Genomic DNA, 13,944 nt, shown 5'->3' with positions numbered 1-13,944 from the left:
ACCTCTCCATTCATACAGACTTCACAAGAGCATTTTAAGTTACACCAGCCGCTTGGAAACAGCAACCAATATTCATGTCATTGGCACTGGGCTATTAATAGTTGAAAGGAATGAAGGGACATACTCCATGCAGGAAGCATGATCCTATAATGGAGGCCCCCTGGCTTTGACCTTCACAAAACCACATAATACTTCAACAGAATTCTCACATACTGGGTGTTATGACTGCCACATCAGCAGATGAAAAATGCTTGAAAATCCAAAGTGCCTCTAAGGCTATAAATCACAAACTAGGGAATATTTTACTTCGATGTGCTGGTTAAGGAAGAATCTCATTTTTATGCTTGACATTTCTGGGCACCATTGGCAGGATTCAGAATCAAGTTTAATATTACTGGCATACATCATGAAATTTGTTGTCTTTGTGGCAGCAGTACAATGCAATACATGATAGGAAAAAATGTGAATGATGGTAAAAAATATGTAAATTTTAAATAAATAGTGCAAAAATAGAAAATTTAAAAAATAGTGAGGTAATGTTTGTTGGTTCAATGTCCATTCAGAAATCGATGGCAGAGGGGAAGAAGCTGTTCCTAAATTGTTAACTGTGTGCCTTCAGGCTTGTGTACCTCTTTCCTGATGGTAGCAATGAGAGCAAGGCATGACCTGGGTGGTGGGAGTCCTTAATGATGGCTGCCGCCTTTATTTTTGAGGCATCACTCCTTGAAGATGTCCTGGATACTACAGAGGCTATTGCCCATGATGGAGCTGACTCAGTTTACAGATCCCTGCAACTTTGATACTGTTCAGTAGCCCCCCCACCCACATACCAGACGCTGATGCAACCAGTTAGAATATTCTCTACAGTGCACCTGTAGTAATTTGTGAGTGTCTTTGGTAACTTAACAAATCTCCTCAAACTCCAAATGAAATATAGACACTGTCATGTCTTTCTTTTGTAGATGCATCAATATATTGAGTCCAGGATAGATCTTCAGAGATATTGACACCCAGGAGCTTGAAGTTGCTCACTATTTCCTCTCTTATCCCTCTGTGAGGACTGGTGTGCATTTCGTGTCATGCCCTTCCTGAAGTCCACAATCAGTCCTTTGGTCTTAATGAGGTTGAGTGCAAGGTTGTTGCAGCAACAGCACTCAACTAGCTGATCTCACTCCTGTATGCCCTCTTATCACCCTCTGAAGTTATGCCAACAATAGTTGTATCACCAGCAAATTTGTTGATGGCTTTTCAGCTGTGCCTAGCCACACAGTCACGGTGGAGAGAGAGTAGAGTAGTGGACTAAGCACACATCCCTGAGGTGTGCCGATGTTGATTGTCAGTGAGGTAGAGATGTTATTTCTGATCTGCGTATTGTGGTTGGGAAGTAGAGTATCCAATTGCAGAGAGAGGTACTGAGGCCAGGTTCTGGATCTTTTTGATCAGAACTGTAGGTATGAAGGTGTTATGCTGAGTTGTAGTCAATGAACAGCATCTTGACGTAGGTATTTGTATTGTCCAGGTGATCCAAGGCTGTATGAAGAGCCAATTAGATTGCATCTGCTGTAGACCTACTGTGGTGATAAGCAAATCACAGTGGGTACAGGTCCTTGCTGAGACAGGAGTTAATTCTAACCATAACCAACCTGTCAAAGCACTTCATCATTGTAGATGTGAGTGCCATTGGGTGATGGTCGTTAAGGCAGCTCACCTTGTTTTTGGGCACTTAATATAATTGTTGCCCTTTTGAAGATAGGTTGTCTTAATTGGAGGCATTTTGTGTCATAAAAGAGAAGAAGACTCTATGAGCAGAAGGAAATATCTTCAAATAGCTTCTGTCACTTTGTAACATTTTAAATTGATGGACCCTTATGATCCAAGCAGGTTCTGTGTGTCTTTTTAAAATATTATAAGTTAAACTTTTTATTAATGTTCTTAACTTTCTACATTCCAATGGAAATGATTTCAGTACCTTTAGTTTGTTATTACAGTAAAACTCCAGTATTCTGCTTTTCCATTGTCTGAAGGTGCTGATGGTTCTGTATCACTGAAATTTCCTTTCCTTGCCTTTAAACCTTTTGAACACTCTTTAAATTAATGTGATTCACTGGTAAGCCTATTATACTGCTGTATAACATCAAAAAATTAAAAATGTTTTGAAGAAATATCCAGTAGTTCAGTAAAGTCTGCAAAATTAAGGTCCTGAGGATGCCAGATTAATGTAGTTCACTTGTAATTACTAATTGGATAAGTGCTGCTTCTATATTTTGATATGAGCTGCTTGTGACTAAGGCCAAGCAGAAAAATAAATCAAATAAGAAGCAAAAAAAATGTTCATGCTTGAAATCTGAAATGAAAACAGAAAATGTTGGGAGTCTTTGCAGCTCTGGCAGCATCTGTGGAAAGAGAGAAAGTAAACATTAAGTTGGAAACCCCTAAGTGAATCACTTGCTGATCCCTGGAATATATGGGGATTCTTTGATGCTTTCAACTCTCTGAAACCAGGCAGATGAAACAATATTGCCCCTTTTTAAAGTTCAGTGTCTGGCTAATTAAATATATTTGGATATTGACTTCAAAACTTATTAAAGCTGTCTCCTCAATTTGGAAATGTACATTTTTCTAACTAAAACATATTCTGTTGCACATAGCTTATTTTCATGGGACTGAAATTTAAAACAGTATGAGGAGCAGCCTTTTTGTTTTGCTTTTGAGGGAAGTGTCAACAAATTATTATCTGTGACATTACTTTTTGAATTGACGTACTTTGCTTAAATCTTTCAGATTGCTTTTCAGTTCTACACATGTGAAGAACTACTTGTCAGAGAGTAAGTCCTTAGTAAGTACAGCTGAAATTAGTTTATTGCTTCTGAATTATGTTATTAGCTTCAAGATTTTTAATTGCCAATAATATGTTGTTTCAAATGCTACAATGAGAATTTTGCAGTCTATTGGAAATAGTTTTAATTTAAAACATTTATTTTCTCATTTGCACATTAATTTTTATATTAAATAAAATATTGTAATATTTTCTTATTTATAGTTGGGTGTTTTGTTCTGATCTCTGATTCACTCAGATGGACCAGTCCCCTCAGTCCTACATGCTTGCCAATCTGACACATCCGCATTCTGAACAGTTGCTGCAGGGATTGAATCTTCTTCGACAACATCGTGAACTTTGTGACATTGTCCTCAGGGTTGGTGATGTCAAGATCCATGCCCACAAGGTGGTGCTGGCTAGCATCAGCCCATACTTCAAAGCCATGTTTACCGGAAACCTTTCGGAGAATGAAAACTCTGAAGTTGAATTTCAGTGCATAGATGAGACTGCTTTGCAGGCTATTGTAGAGTATGCATACACAGGAACTATATTCATTTCGCAAGATACAGTAGAATCTCTCCTGCCAGCTGCAAACTTGCTTCAGATCAAACTTGTGCTAAAAGAATGTTGTACATTCCTTGAAAGTCAGCTTGATCCTGGCAATTGCATTGGTATTTCTCGGTTTGCTGAAACGTATGGTTGTCATGACTTGTACCTTGCTGCCAACAAGTACATTTGTCAGAATTTTGAAGATGTATGCAAGACTGAAGAATTTTTTGAATTAAACCACACAGAGTTGGATGAAATAATCTCAAATGACTGTCTGAATGTTGTGACGGAGGAATCTGTTTTTTATGCATTAGAGTCCTGGATTAAATATGATGTGCAAGAAAGACAAAAATATCTAGCACAGCTGTTGCACTGTGTTCGACTGCCATTATTAAGTGTAAAATTTCTGACAAGATTATATGAAGCAAATCAGCTAATTCGTGATGAACATACCTGCAAGCACCTTCTAAATGAAGCCCTTAAATATCATTTTATGCCAGAGCACAGATTTTCCCATCAGACTGAGTTATTGACTCGACCACGTTGTGCCCCCAAAGTACTTTGTGCTGTCGGTGGAAAAACTGGATTGTTCGCAACATTAGACAGGTGAGTCATTGGACCGATGTAAAATCCATAACTTATTTCTATTTTATTAATGTAATATTTTGCTGTAAACTTGTATTATAAAATGGAACAATTCCATATTGTGAGTAATGTCTGCTGTATATTTGGCTAAATGTAATAGCTTGCTTTGTCATAAATACTTGGAAATGGCATTCAAATATGTACCCATTTTGCTATTCCATTTTTTTTTACATAGGAGACACATTTTGAAATTTATTCTTGAGCTATATTGATAGCTCTGTGAACCTATTTTCACTATAGATGTCCAACCAGGGGGAAAACTGCAAGATGGTTTTATTTAATTCCTTTGGTTCATGGATTAAGAATCCAGTCTTGTCACTCTGATCAGGAAGAATTTTGTTTACTTATTGGAAAAGTACAGGTTCAATAAATGGAAGTGTATCCATTTGTAGAATGCAGTTTCTTGAAACTGATCATTATTAGATTTATTGTTTATAAATTCTTGAACTTGCAGAAATTTTATTATTACTGTGAGTAGCATTCCTTTTTAGCTGTTAAAATGCATGCCAACAGAATCATTTTGTCAAATACAGTGCTTTCTGATTAATTGGGACCAGTACATTTTGGCCAATTAAGCGGCTGCCCCAATTAGCTGAACTTTCATGAAAATAGTTTAAAAGGTATATTAAAAAAAATCAGCGCAGACATCTATTGCAGATGGATTGCTTTCATACATACTGTTGACAATTCCATCCTCCAGCTCTTCATTTTCATTGTAACATTCAAGATGTTACTTCAAACTAGAAACTAGGGAGAATTCGATACCTTCCGCTTCTTCCTTTAAACTCCCGGCTGTTTCTGGCATCTCCAAGCCTAAATGCTTGAAAGCACGATGAGCAAAACAGTTCTGAATTGTCTTGCAGCTTATTTCTCGGCAGCTATCAGTGACAAAAATCACCTGCTTTTTTTGAGCGCAAGCTCATGCAACTGATGCTATTTAAAAACTGTTCTCTTGATGCATGGTGTAGTGTCTAATGGGCGTGCATGAGCACGTGGCTAACACTGGTTAGAAACTTCAGCAACAGTTTCTTGCTCCAGTTAAATGGCATAATGTCCCAAATAAGCAAAGGGAATCCCGGCTATTTTGATGAATAGTTGTTCTTTAAGAGCTGTTCCAAATTAACGGCTGCTCCAATTAATCGTTGACCCAATTAACTGGAATCCACTGTATTTGACTGGTATCTGGGATGTTCTTATGTAGCTGTTTGACTGCCTCTTCTCTAACTGTTTTAAATTAAGATCATGAACTATTTTGTATGCCTTCATTGAGGTGTTTTATAACCATATAACAATTACAGCACGGAAACAGGCCACCTCAGCCCTTCTAGTCTGTGCCGAACGCTTACTCTCACCTAGTCCCACCGACCTGCACTCAGCCCATAACCCTCCATTCCTTTCCTGTCCATATACCTATCCAATTTTTTTTTAAATTGACAAAATCGAACCTACATCTATCACTTCTACTGGAAGCTTGTTCCACACAGCTACCATTCTCTGAGTAAAGAAGTTCCCCCTCGTGTTACTGCTAAACTTTTGCCCCTTAGCTCTCCACTCGTGTCTTCTTGTTTGAAACTCCCCTACTCTCAATGGAAAAAGCCTATCCATGTCAACTCTATCTATCCCATTTCATAATTTTAAATACCTCTATCAAGTCCCCCCTCAACCTTCTATGCTCCAAAGAATAAAGACCTAACTTGTTCAACCTTTCTCTGTAACTTAGGTGCTGAAAGCCAGAAAATACTTTGATAAATGTTGTTTGGGAAAGACTAGCTTATTAACCAGCCTCTAGATATTGGATACATTTTGGGACATATAATATTTAAATTTTTAATGTATTTATGCATAAAAAGGTTATTTCCAAAATTTGAGCTGAAGCCAAATGTTGGAATTCTGATTTGCATGAATTAAGCTACAAGTTGGCTATATTTGATGATCCAAGAGATTTTGCAGTTTTATTATAAATTTATTTATAACCAAAAAGTACGCCGTAAGTTGAAGAAAAGTTTTACTTAAGTTGAATAATGCTTTGGTCAAAGTATAACTTGAATACAACAAAGGAGTTGGCTTTTTTGGGATTATTTTTACATTTAACTAAAAGGTTGATGACTTTATTTTGAAATGAGTTGCCTTGGAAACCCAGGATATATAACCTTGAAAGTAAGTGAAATGTGACTTCAATATTTAGCCACAGTGCCATGCAGTACAGGTCCAGGCCTTTTGGTTCACCAAGTCCCTGACAACCATCCATCACCCATTTATATTAATCCCATATTGATCCCATTTTTTATTCTCAGCACTTTCTCATCACTTCCCTCAGATTTTATCATACACCTACACATTAGAGGCAGTAAGCCTACCAGCCTGCTTCACTAAAAACCATTTTGAGTTATTTAGATATCTGCCAATTTAATGTAGTCACTCATTTAAAAAGTATTGATTTGAGTGTTTTTTGACGAAGCACGAAGTAGAACCCTTTAGGCCTCTCACAAGACATAATTCCATTGACTTGGTTCAAAAGAGAACTAAGTGTTATTGATGGAAATAGTTGGATGCTGTGTATCTGGGTTAATGATGAGCCATGTACTTTCCATCGTGCAAATGCCCAACTTATGTACGGTCTGTACATGCAACCAAGCATTTAGGGGTTTGGCAGAACTGATTTTGCTGGCTGCTGCAGGGCTGCAGACATCTATCAAGTGAGAACTCATGGCCGTATTTATGATTTGCGAACTGTCAGATTATGAACAGTTCATACAAATGGAGCCTTACTGTAGCCTCGGGAGGATGTGTAATTGATGGGCTTTGTTTTTACCTTTAATTTACCTCTGGGAACATTTTGGGAAATCTTGTATTTGAAAAATAATTCTCTACTACTAATCAATATTAGCAATTAAATTTAAATTAAGCTCAGCTATATTTCATTATTAATACACCTTAAAGGATGTTTCTTTAGTTGACCAGCTGTTTGAAAACAAAGTTTTATAACGGGCAGATTTTTTTTGACAAAAAAGTACTAAGCACTTTAAAGCTTAAAAAAATACCAACTTTCGAGACTCAAATTTATGTAGCTGTATGAAGTGAAGGAAAGCTTGCCCTTGATGAAATTATAGTCCTTACAATGCAGAATAATGTTACTATAAACGTGTCTAATGAGTCTTTATATCCCTTTTGCAGTGTGGAAATGTACTTCCCTCAGACAGACTCCTGGACAGGTCTGGCACCACTCAGTAGCCCACGCTATGAATGCGGAGTTGCTGTTGTTGATCAAAAACTTTATGTGGTAGGAGGAATTGCAACCCATATTCAACAAGGAATCAACTATCGAAAACATGAAAATTTGGTGGAAGGTTGGAATCCAGAGACCAACAAATGGACATCAGTAGAACGAATGAATGAATGCCGAAGCACTCTTGGAGTGTCTGTTTTAGCCGGTGAACTCTATGCATTAGGTGGTTATGATGGAGAAAATTATTTGCAATCTGTGGAAAAATACATTCCTAAAATCAAAAAATGGCAGCCCATTGCACCTATGTCAAAAAGTCGAAGTTGTTTTGCAGCTGCAGTTTTGGATGGCATGATATATGCTATAGGAGGATATGGTCCTGCCCACATGAACAGGTAACACAGTATAATCTTTATTACACAAAAAGTACAGTTTTGGAAACAAAATTGAAAATTTATATTGGGGATAAATAGTAAAGATTTAAAATGTACACAGTGCCTATAAAAAGTGTTCCTTCTCTTCTCTCTCTCCCCCCCCCCCCCCCCTCCCGGAAGTTTTCATGTTTTATTGTTTTACAGCATTGAATCACAGTGGATTTAATTTGGCTATTTTGACACCGATCAACAGAAAAAGACACTTTTGTGTCAAAGTGAAAACAGAGCTGTACAATATAATGAGAGGCATTGATCATATGGATAGTCAGAGACTTTTTCCCAGGGCTGAACTGGCTAGCACGAGGGGGCATAGTTTTAAGGTGCTTTGAAGAAGGTACAGAGGAGATATCAGGGTAAGTTTTTTTTTACGCAGAGAGTGGTGAGTACGTAGAATGGGCTGCTGGCGGCGGTGAAGGTGGAAATAATAGGGTCTTTTAGGAGACTCCTGGATGGATACATTGAGCTTAGAAAAATAGAGGGCTATGTGTAAGCTTAGGTAGTTCTAAGGTAAGGACATGTTTGGCACAGCTTTGTGGGCCGAAGGGCCTGTATTGTACTGTAGGTTTTCTATGTTTCTAGATCTCTACAAAGTGATCTAAATTACAAATTATAAAACACAAAATAAATGATTGAGTTAGTATTCACCCCCTTTAATATGACACACCAAATCAACTGTTGCCCAGGTGCTTCACCAGTCGAAACTTTATGGGAGAGTGAAAAAAGAAAGCCACAATTGGGAGGGAAAAAACTCGCATGAAATCTCAGCTGCATTTTACCAGAAAGCATGTGGGAGACTCTGAAGTAAACTGGAAGAAGTTTTCTATGGTCTGATGAAACCAAAATTGACCTTTTTGGTCATCAGACTAAATGGAATGTTTGGCATAAGCCAAAAACACCACATATCATCAAAAACACACCATCCCTACTGTAAAGCAAGGTGATGGCTGTATCATGCTGTAGGGATGCTTCACTGCAGCAGGTTCTGGAAGGCTTGTGAAAGTAGAGGGTAAAATGAATACAGCAAAATACAGGGAAATCCTGGAGGAAAACCTGATGCAGTCTGCAAGGAAACTGCAACTTGGGAGAACATTTGAAGATTTGTTTTCCAGCAAGACATTAACCCCAAGCAGAAAGCCAAAGCTACACAGGAATGGCTTAAAAACAGCAGAGTTAATCTGGAGTGGCCAAGTCAGAGTCCAGACCTCAATCCAATTGAGAATTTGTGGCTGGGCTTGAAAAGGGCTGTTCATACACAATCCCCATGCAATCTGACAGAGCTTGAGCAGTTTTATGAAGAAGAATGGGGAAAAATTTGGAGTGTCCAGTTGTGCAAAACTGATAGACTTATCCACACAGACTCAAGCCTGTAATTGCTGCCAAACATGCAACTACTAAAAACTGACTTGAAGGGTGTGAATACTTAAGCAATCAATTATTTTGTGTTTTATATTTGTAATTAATTTAGAACACTTTGTAAAGATCTGTTTTCACTCTGACCCAAAAGAGTTTTTCTGTTAACACGAAGTACACTGCAGATGCTGTCAAATCAACACGTACAAACAAGCTGAATGAACTCAGCAGGTCGGGCAGCATCCGTTGAAATGAGCAGTCAACGTTTCGGGCCGAGACCCTTTGTCAGGACTGAAGAAGGAGGGGGCAGGGGCCCCATAAAGAAGGTGGGGGGAGGGTGGAAAACCAATCAGAGGAAAGATCAAGGGGTGGGGGAGGGGAAGCAGGGAGGAGATAGGCAGGAGAGGTGAAGAAGGAATCTAAGGGGAAAGCACAATTGGTAGTAGAAGAAGGCAGAATCATGAGAGAGGTGATAGGCAGCTAGAAGAGGAGACAGAGTGAAAGTGGGATGGGGGAAGGGAGAGGGAGGGAATTACCGGAAGTTGGAGAATTTGTTCGTACCAAGGGGCTGGAGACTACTCAGACGGTATATGAGGTGTTGCTCCTCCAGCCTGAGTTTGGCCTCATCATGGCAGTAGAGGAGGCCATGTATGGACATATCCGAATGGGAATGTGAAGCAGAGTTGAAGTGGGTGGCAACCGGGAGATCCTGTCTGTTGTGGCAAACGGAGTGGAGGTGCTCGACGAAGCGGTCCCCCAATCTGCTTCGGGTCTCACCGATGTAGAGGAGGCCGCACCAGGAGCACCGGATGTAATAGATTACCCCAACAGACTCACAAGTGAAGTGTTGCCTCACCTGGAAGGACTGTTTGGGATTCTGAATGGTGGTAAGAGAGGAGGTGTGGGGACAGGTGTAGCACTTACGCTTGCAGGGATAAGTACCAGGTGGGAGATCTATGAGGAGGGACATGTGGACCAGGCAGTTGCGGAGGGGATGATCCCTGCGAAAAGCAGAGAGGGAAAGATGTCCTTAGAGGTGGGGTCCTGTTGAAGGTGGCGGAAGTTGTGGAGGATAATACGCTGGATCTGGAGGCTAGTGGGGTGGTAGGTGAGGACAAAGGGAACATGGTCCCTGCTGTGGTGACGGGAGGATGGGATGAGGGCAAGTGTGGGAAATGGAGAAGATGCGGGTAAGGGTATCATTGATGACGGCAGAAGGGAAACCACGATTCTTAAAGAAAGAGGACATTTGGGATGTTCTGGAACGGAAAGCCTCGTCCTTGGAGCAGATGCGGTGGAGACAGAGGAACTGGGAATAGGGAATAGAATTTTTGCATTTGACAGGGTGGGAAGAGGTATAATCAAGGTAGTTATGGGAGTCAGTGGGTTTATAGAAGATGTCAGTAGACAGTCTATCTCCAGAGACGGAGACTGAGAGATTGAGAAAGGGGAGAGAAGTGTCTGAGATGGACCAAGTGAATTTGGGGGCTGGGTGAAAGTTAGAGGCAAAGTGGATGAAATTGACGAGCTCAGCATTAGTGCAGGAAGCAGCACCAATGTAGCGAAGGAAAAGTTGGGGAGCAGTACCAGTATAGATTTGGAGCATAGACTGTTCCACATAACCCACGAAGAGGCAGGCATAGCTGGGGCCCATGCAAGTGCCCATAGCTACACCCTTGGTCTGAAGAAAATGGGAAGAGCCAAAAGAGAAGTTATTAAGTGTGAGTACCAGTTCCGCCAACCTGAGGAGTATGGTGGTGTTGGGGAACTGGTGAGGTCTATTGTCAAGAAAGTAGTGGAATGCTTTGAGGCCTTCTTGATGGGGAATTGAAGTGTATAAGGTTTGGACATCCATGGTGAAAATGAAGCGGTCGGGACCAGGGAACTGGAAGTTATTGAAGAGGTGGAGGGCATGGGATGTATCCCGGATGTAGGTAGGGAGTGACTGAACTATGGGTGACAAAATGGAGTCCAGGTAGGCGGATACAAGTTTGGTGGGGCAGGAGCAGGCCGAAACTATGGGCCTACCAGGACAGTCAGGCTTATGGATCTTGGAGAGGAGGTAAAACTGAGCAGTGCGGGGTGTGGGAATTATGAGTTTTTTGGCTGAGGATGGAAGGGCTCCAGAGTTGGTAAGGGCAGTGATGGTACGGGAGACAATGGTTTGATGTTTTTTGGTGGGGTCCTGTTCCAGGGGTAAGTACGAGGAGGTGTCAGAGAGCTGCCGTTTGGCCTCAGTGAGGTAGAGGTCCGTCCACCAGACTAGTACACCTTTGTCTGCGGGTTTGATGGTGAGGTTAGGATTAGTGCAGAGAGAGTGGAGGGCAGTGCGTTCAGAGGGAGTGAGGTTGGAACAGGAGAAAGGAGTGGTGAAGTTGAGACGGTTGATGTCTCGGCGACAGTTGGAGATGAAAAGGTTGAATGCAGGTAGAAGGCCCGGTGGGGGTGTCCAGGAGGAGGAGGAGGGTTGAAGACGGGAGAAGGGGTCATCAATAGGGTGAGTGGAATCCTTGTTAAAGTAGTAGGCTTGGAGTTGTAGGCGACGGAAGAAGAGTTCAGCGTCATGCCGGGCACGGAACTCACTGAGTAATGGACGGAGGGGGACAAAAGTGAGGCCCTTGCTGAGCACAGAACGCTCTGCTTCAGAGAGGGGAAGGTCAGAGGGGATGGTGAAAACATGGCAAGGGTTGGGGCTGGGGTCAGAGGAGGGTAAAGAGTGGGAGGTCTCAGGAGGGAGAGGGGGGGTTGGGATGTTCAGGGAGAACGGGCTGAGGGGAGGATGAGGGATCAGGAATGGAGGGGAGATGAGGGGTGGAGGGAGGGTTGGGAGTCACGGGGAGGATAGGGGTTAGTAGAGGAATAAGATGAGTGATAGGACCCAGCGGCAGTAAAAGCGGTCCCGGTCTGGATAGGGTCAGGATCTCAGTCCGAGCTGGATCTAGAGCTGGGGGTGTAGGAGCCTGTGGTCTGAATCAGAAGCGAGTAAGACCATGGAGTTTTTCTGTTGATCAGTGGCAAAAAAAACACAAATTAAATCCATCATGATTGAATGTTGTAAAACAATAAAACAGAAAAACTTCCAAGGGGGACGAATACTTTTTCTAGGCACCGTACAGTAATTTCATTCATTCAGTCAAAACCTCTGTTCCACAGTTTTCTTTGCCTAATGTATTATGAGTTCTATTGTTTCTGGCAACTCTGTATGGGCCCTGTTGGTGATTATACATATGTGACCATTGACCACAAATTATTCCTGGCGAGGAGCCCTTTGATTGGTCGGTTAAATGTCATGAAAGCTTCCACATTCCACTAAAAAGTGAGCAAGAATGAAAATCCTAATTTGTGGATTTTTTCCTTGCCCTTATTTCCCTGGTTGAAGTAAATTTAACTTCACTTTGGCTCATAATAGAATCTCCAGATTTTTGCTGTCTGTATTCTGTCCTTCATGAGATTGTCTTTCCATGGATAGCCAATAAGAATGTTTTAATGTTTTGTTTCTTTTTGTATTTGCAGTATGTTATCTTTTGCACACCGGTTGTCTGCCCTGTTAGTGTGGACTTTCATTGATTCTATTACGGTTATGGATTTATTCAGTATACCTGTAAGAAAATGAGTCTCAGGGTTGTACATGGTGACTTACATGTACTTTGATAATAAATTTAGTTTGAACTTGGTCTTTTGCTCGAGTAAGAACATGAAAATTAGCTAAAGTAGGGCACCCTTGAGCTAATTCTGTCTTTCAATATGATGATTCATACTGTAACATGGCATTACTGCCTACCCCTGGACACTATTCATTCCCTTATCAAGAATCAATCTTCCTCTGCTTCTTTTGCTTGTATGAGAATAAAAGTTTTATTTATAGTTTTTAAAGCAGAGGTGTAAAAGAACTCAGAATTGCATTGAAACATTGCAGCAATGATTAGTTTTTTGGTTTGCCTAATTACTACTTGTACCTTTGGCAAATCATTGCATGGGACACTCAAGTCCCTCTGGACTTAATACCTTTGTAGTCTCTCATCCTTCAAATTTTATGTTTTATGCTAAAAATAATCAACTTCCCATTTTCCAATACTGCATGCTATTTGCCAGATTTTTCCCATTCACTTAACTTGTGTCCTTAGACACACCTTTTTGTGTCATATTTATGTAGTCTAAACATTTGTGACATTTTTCAGAAATTTGATGCAACATTTTAACTATGAACAGAAGATTTTAAAGGTTTAAGATCATATCCAGTTATTTTTTTGGGTGGAGGAGGAGGGGCAGAAAGACTGCTGACTTCTCGGGTCAATACATTTGTTGATACAGTATCTGACCTTTCTGTCAAATTTATTATCCTTTCTAATTAGCAAATTGCCATTGTCAGAATTAATTGAACAGTAGTTAATAAAATTAAATCCCAATTTGAATTGTCGTTTACATGTTAGAATGTAATTTCCTTCAACATCTGTTGTTTTAATTACACTAAATGACAATTTTTTTGAAAATATTGCTTCAGAAGTTTTTTGTTTATGATAGACTGCTGGAAGCTGAACACAGATATAATTTCAGACTACTTGATTCACATAGGAATTTGGAGACAAGTAATTAACTTTTGAATATAATGCGTTTAATTGCATAACAGTGCTGACGCTCTGCAGTAGTTAACTAAGCTCAAAATGTTTTGTTGATGATTTTCGTTTGTACTCTGTGTCTGAGCCTTCTTGCTTAAGTGTCCAACAATAATCAGCCAGCATTGATGGATTCCAGTTGCTCTGATACTGTTTCTCCATGACTGCATTGTCCTGGTGAAACCTTTCACCATGCTGGTGACTGACAGCACCAAGATTTGCAGGGAAGAAGTCTAAATGGGAATGCAGAAAATGAATCTTTAGTGACATGTTGCACTTCATAGTTTTGTATGTTTGAAGCTTGTTGTCAAC

At 40.4% G+C, this 13,944-nt stretch overlaps 1 protein-coding gene across 11 annotated transcripts in view; it reads left to right on the top strand.

Annotated features, from left to right (window-relative positions):
- The window catches only part of LOC140724869 (kelch-like protein 28), a 41,035-nt gene that overhangs the window by 8,782 nt on the left and 18,309 nt on the right, over nucleotides 1–13,944 (top strand). For 5 of the 11 annotated variants that reach the window (XM_073039599.1, XM_073039598.1, XM_073039588.1 and 2 more), the window contains 3 exons: nucleotides 2,782–2,836; nucleotides 3,075–3,973; nucleotides 7,187–7,630. In XM_073039599.1, the coding sequence (XP_072895700.1) occupies nucleotides 3,075–3,973; nucleotides 7,187–7,630 (1,343 nt within the window). In that variant the 5' untranslated portion in view covers nucleotides 2,782–2,836. Of the gene's footprint in view, nucleotides 1–2,781; nucleotides 2,837–3,040; nucleotides 3,974–7,186; nucleotides 7,631–13,944 lie in introns of all 11 variants that reach the window. The other 6 variants (XM_073039594.1, XM_073039593.1, XM_073039589.1 and 3 more) reach the window with 4 other exon arrangements.

This window comes from Hemitrygon akajei, chromosome 3, assembly GCF_048418815.1.
Source record: "Hemitrygon akajei chromosome 3, sHemAka1.3, whole genome shotgun sequence".
Taxonomy (NCBI): domain Eukaryota; kingdom Metazoa; phylum Chordata; class Chondrichthyes; order Myliobatiformes; family Dasyatidae; genus Hemitrygon; species Hemitrygon akajei.
This window is presented reverse-complemented; position numbering and strand designations above follow the sequence as displayed.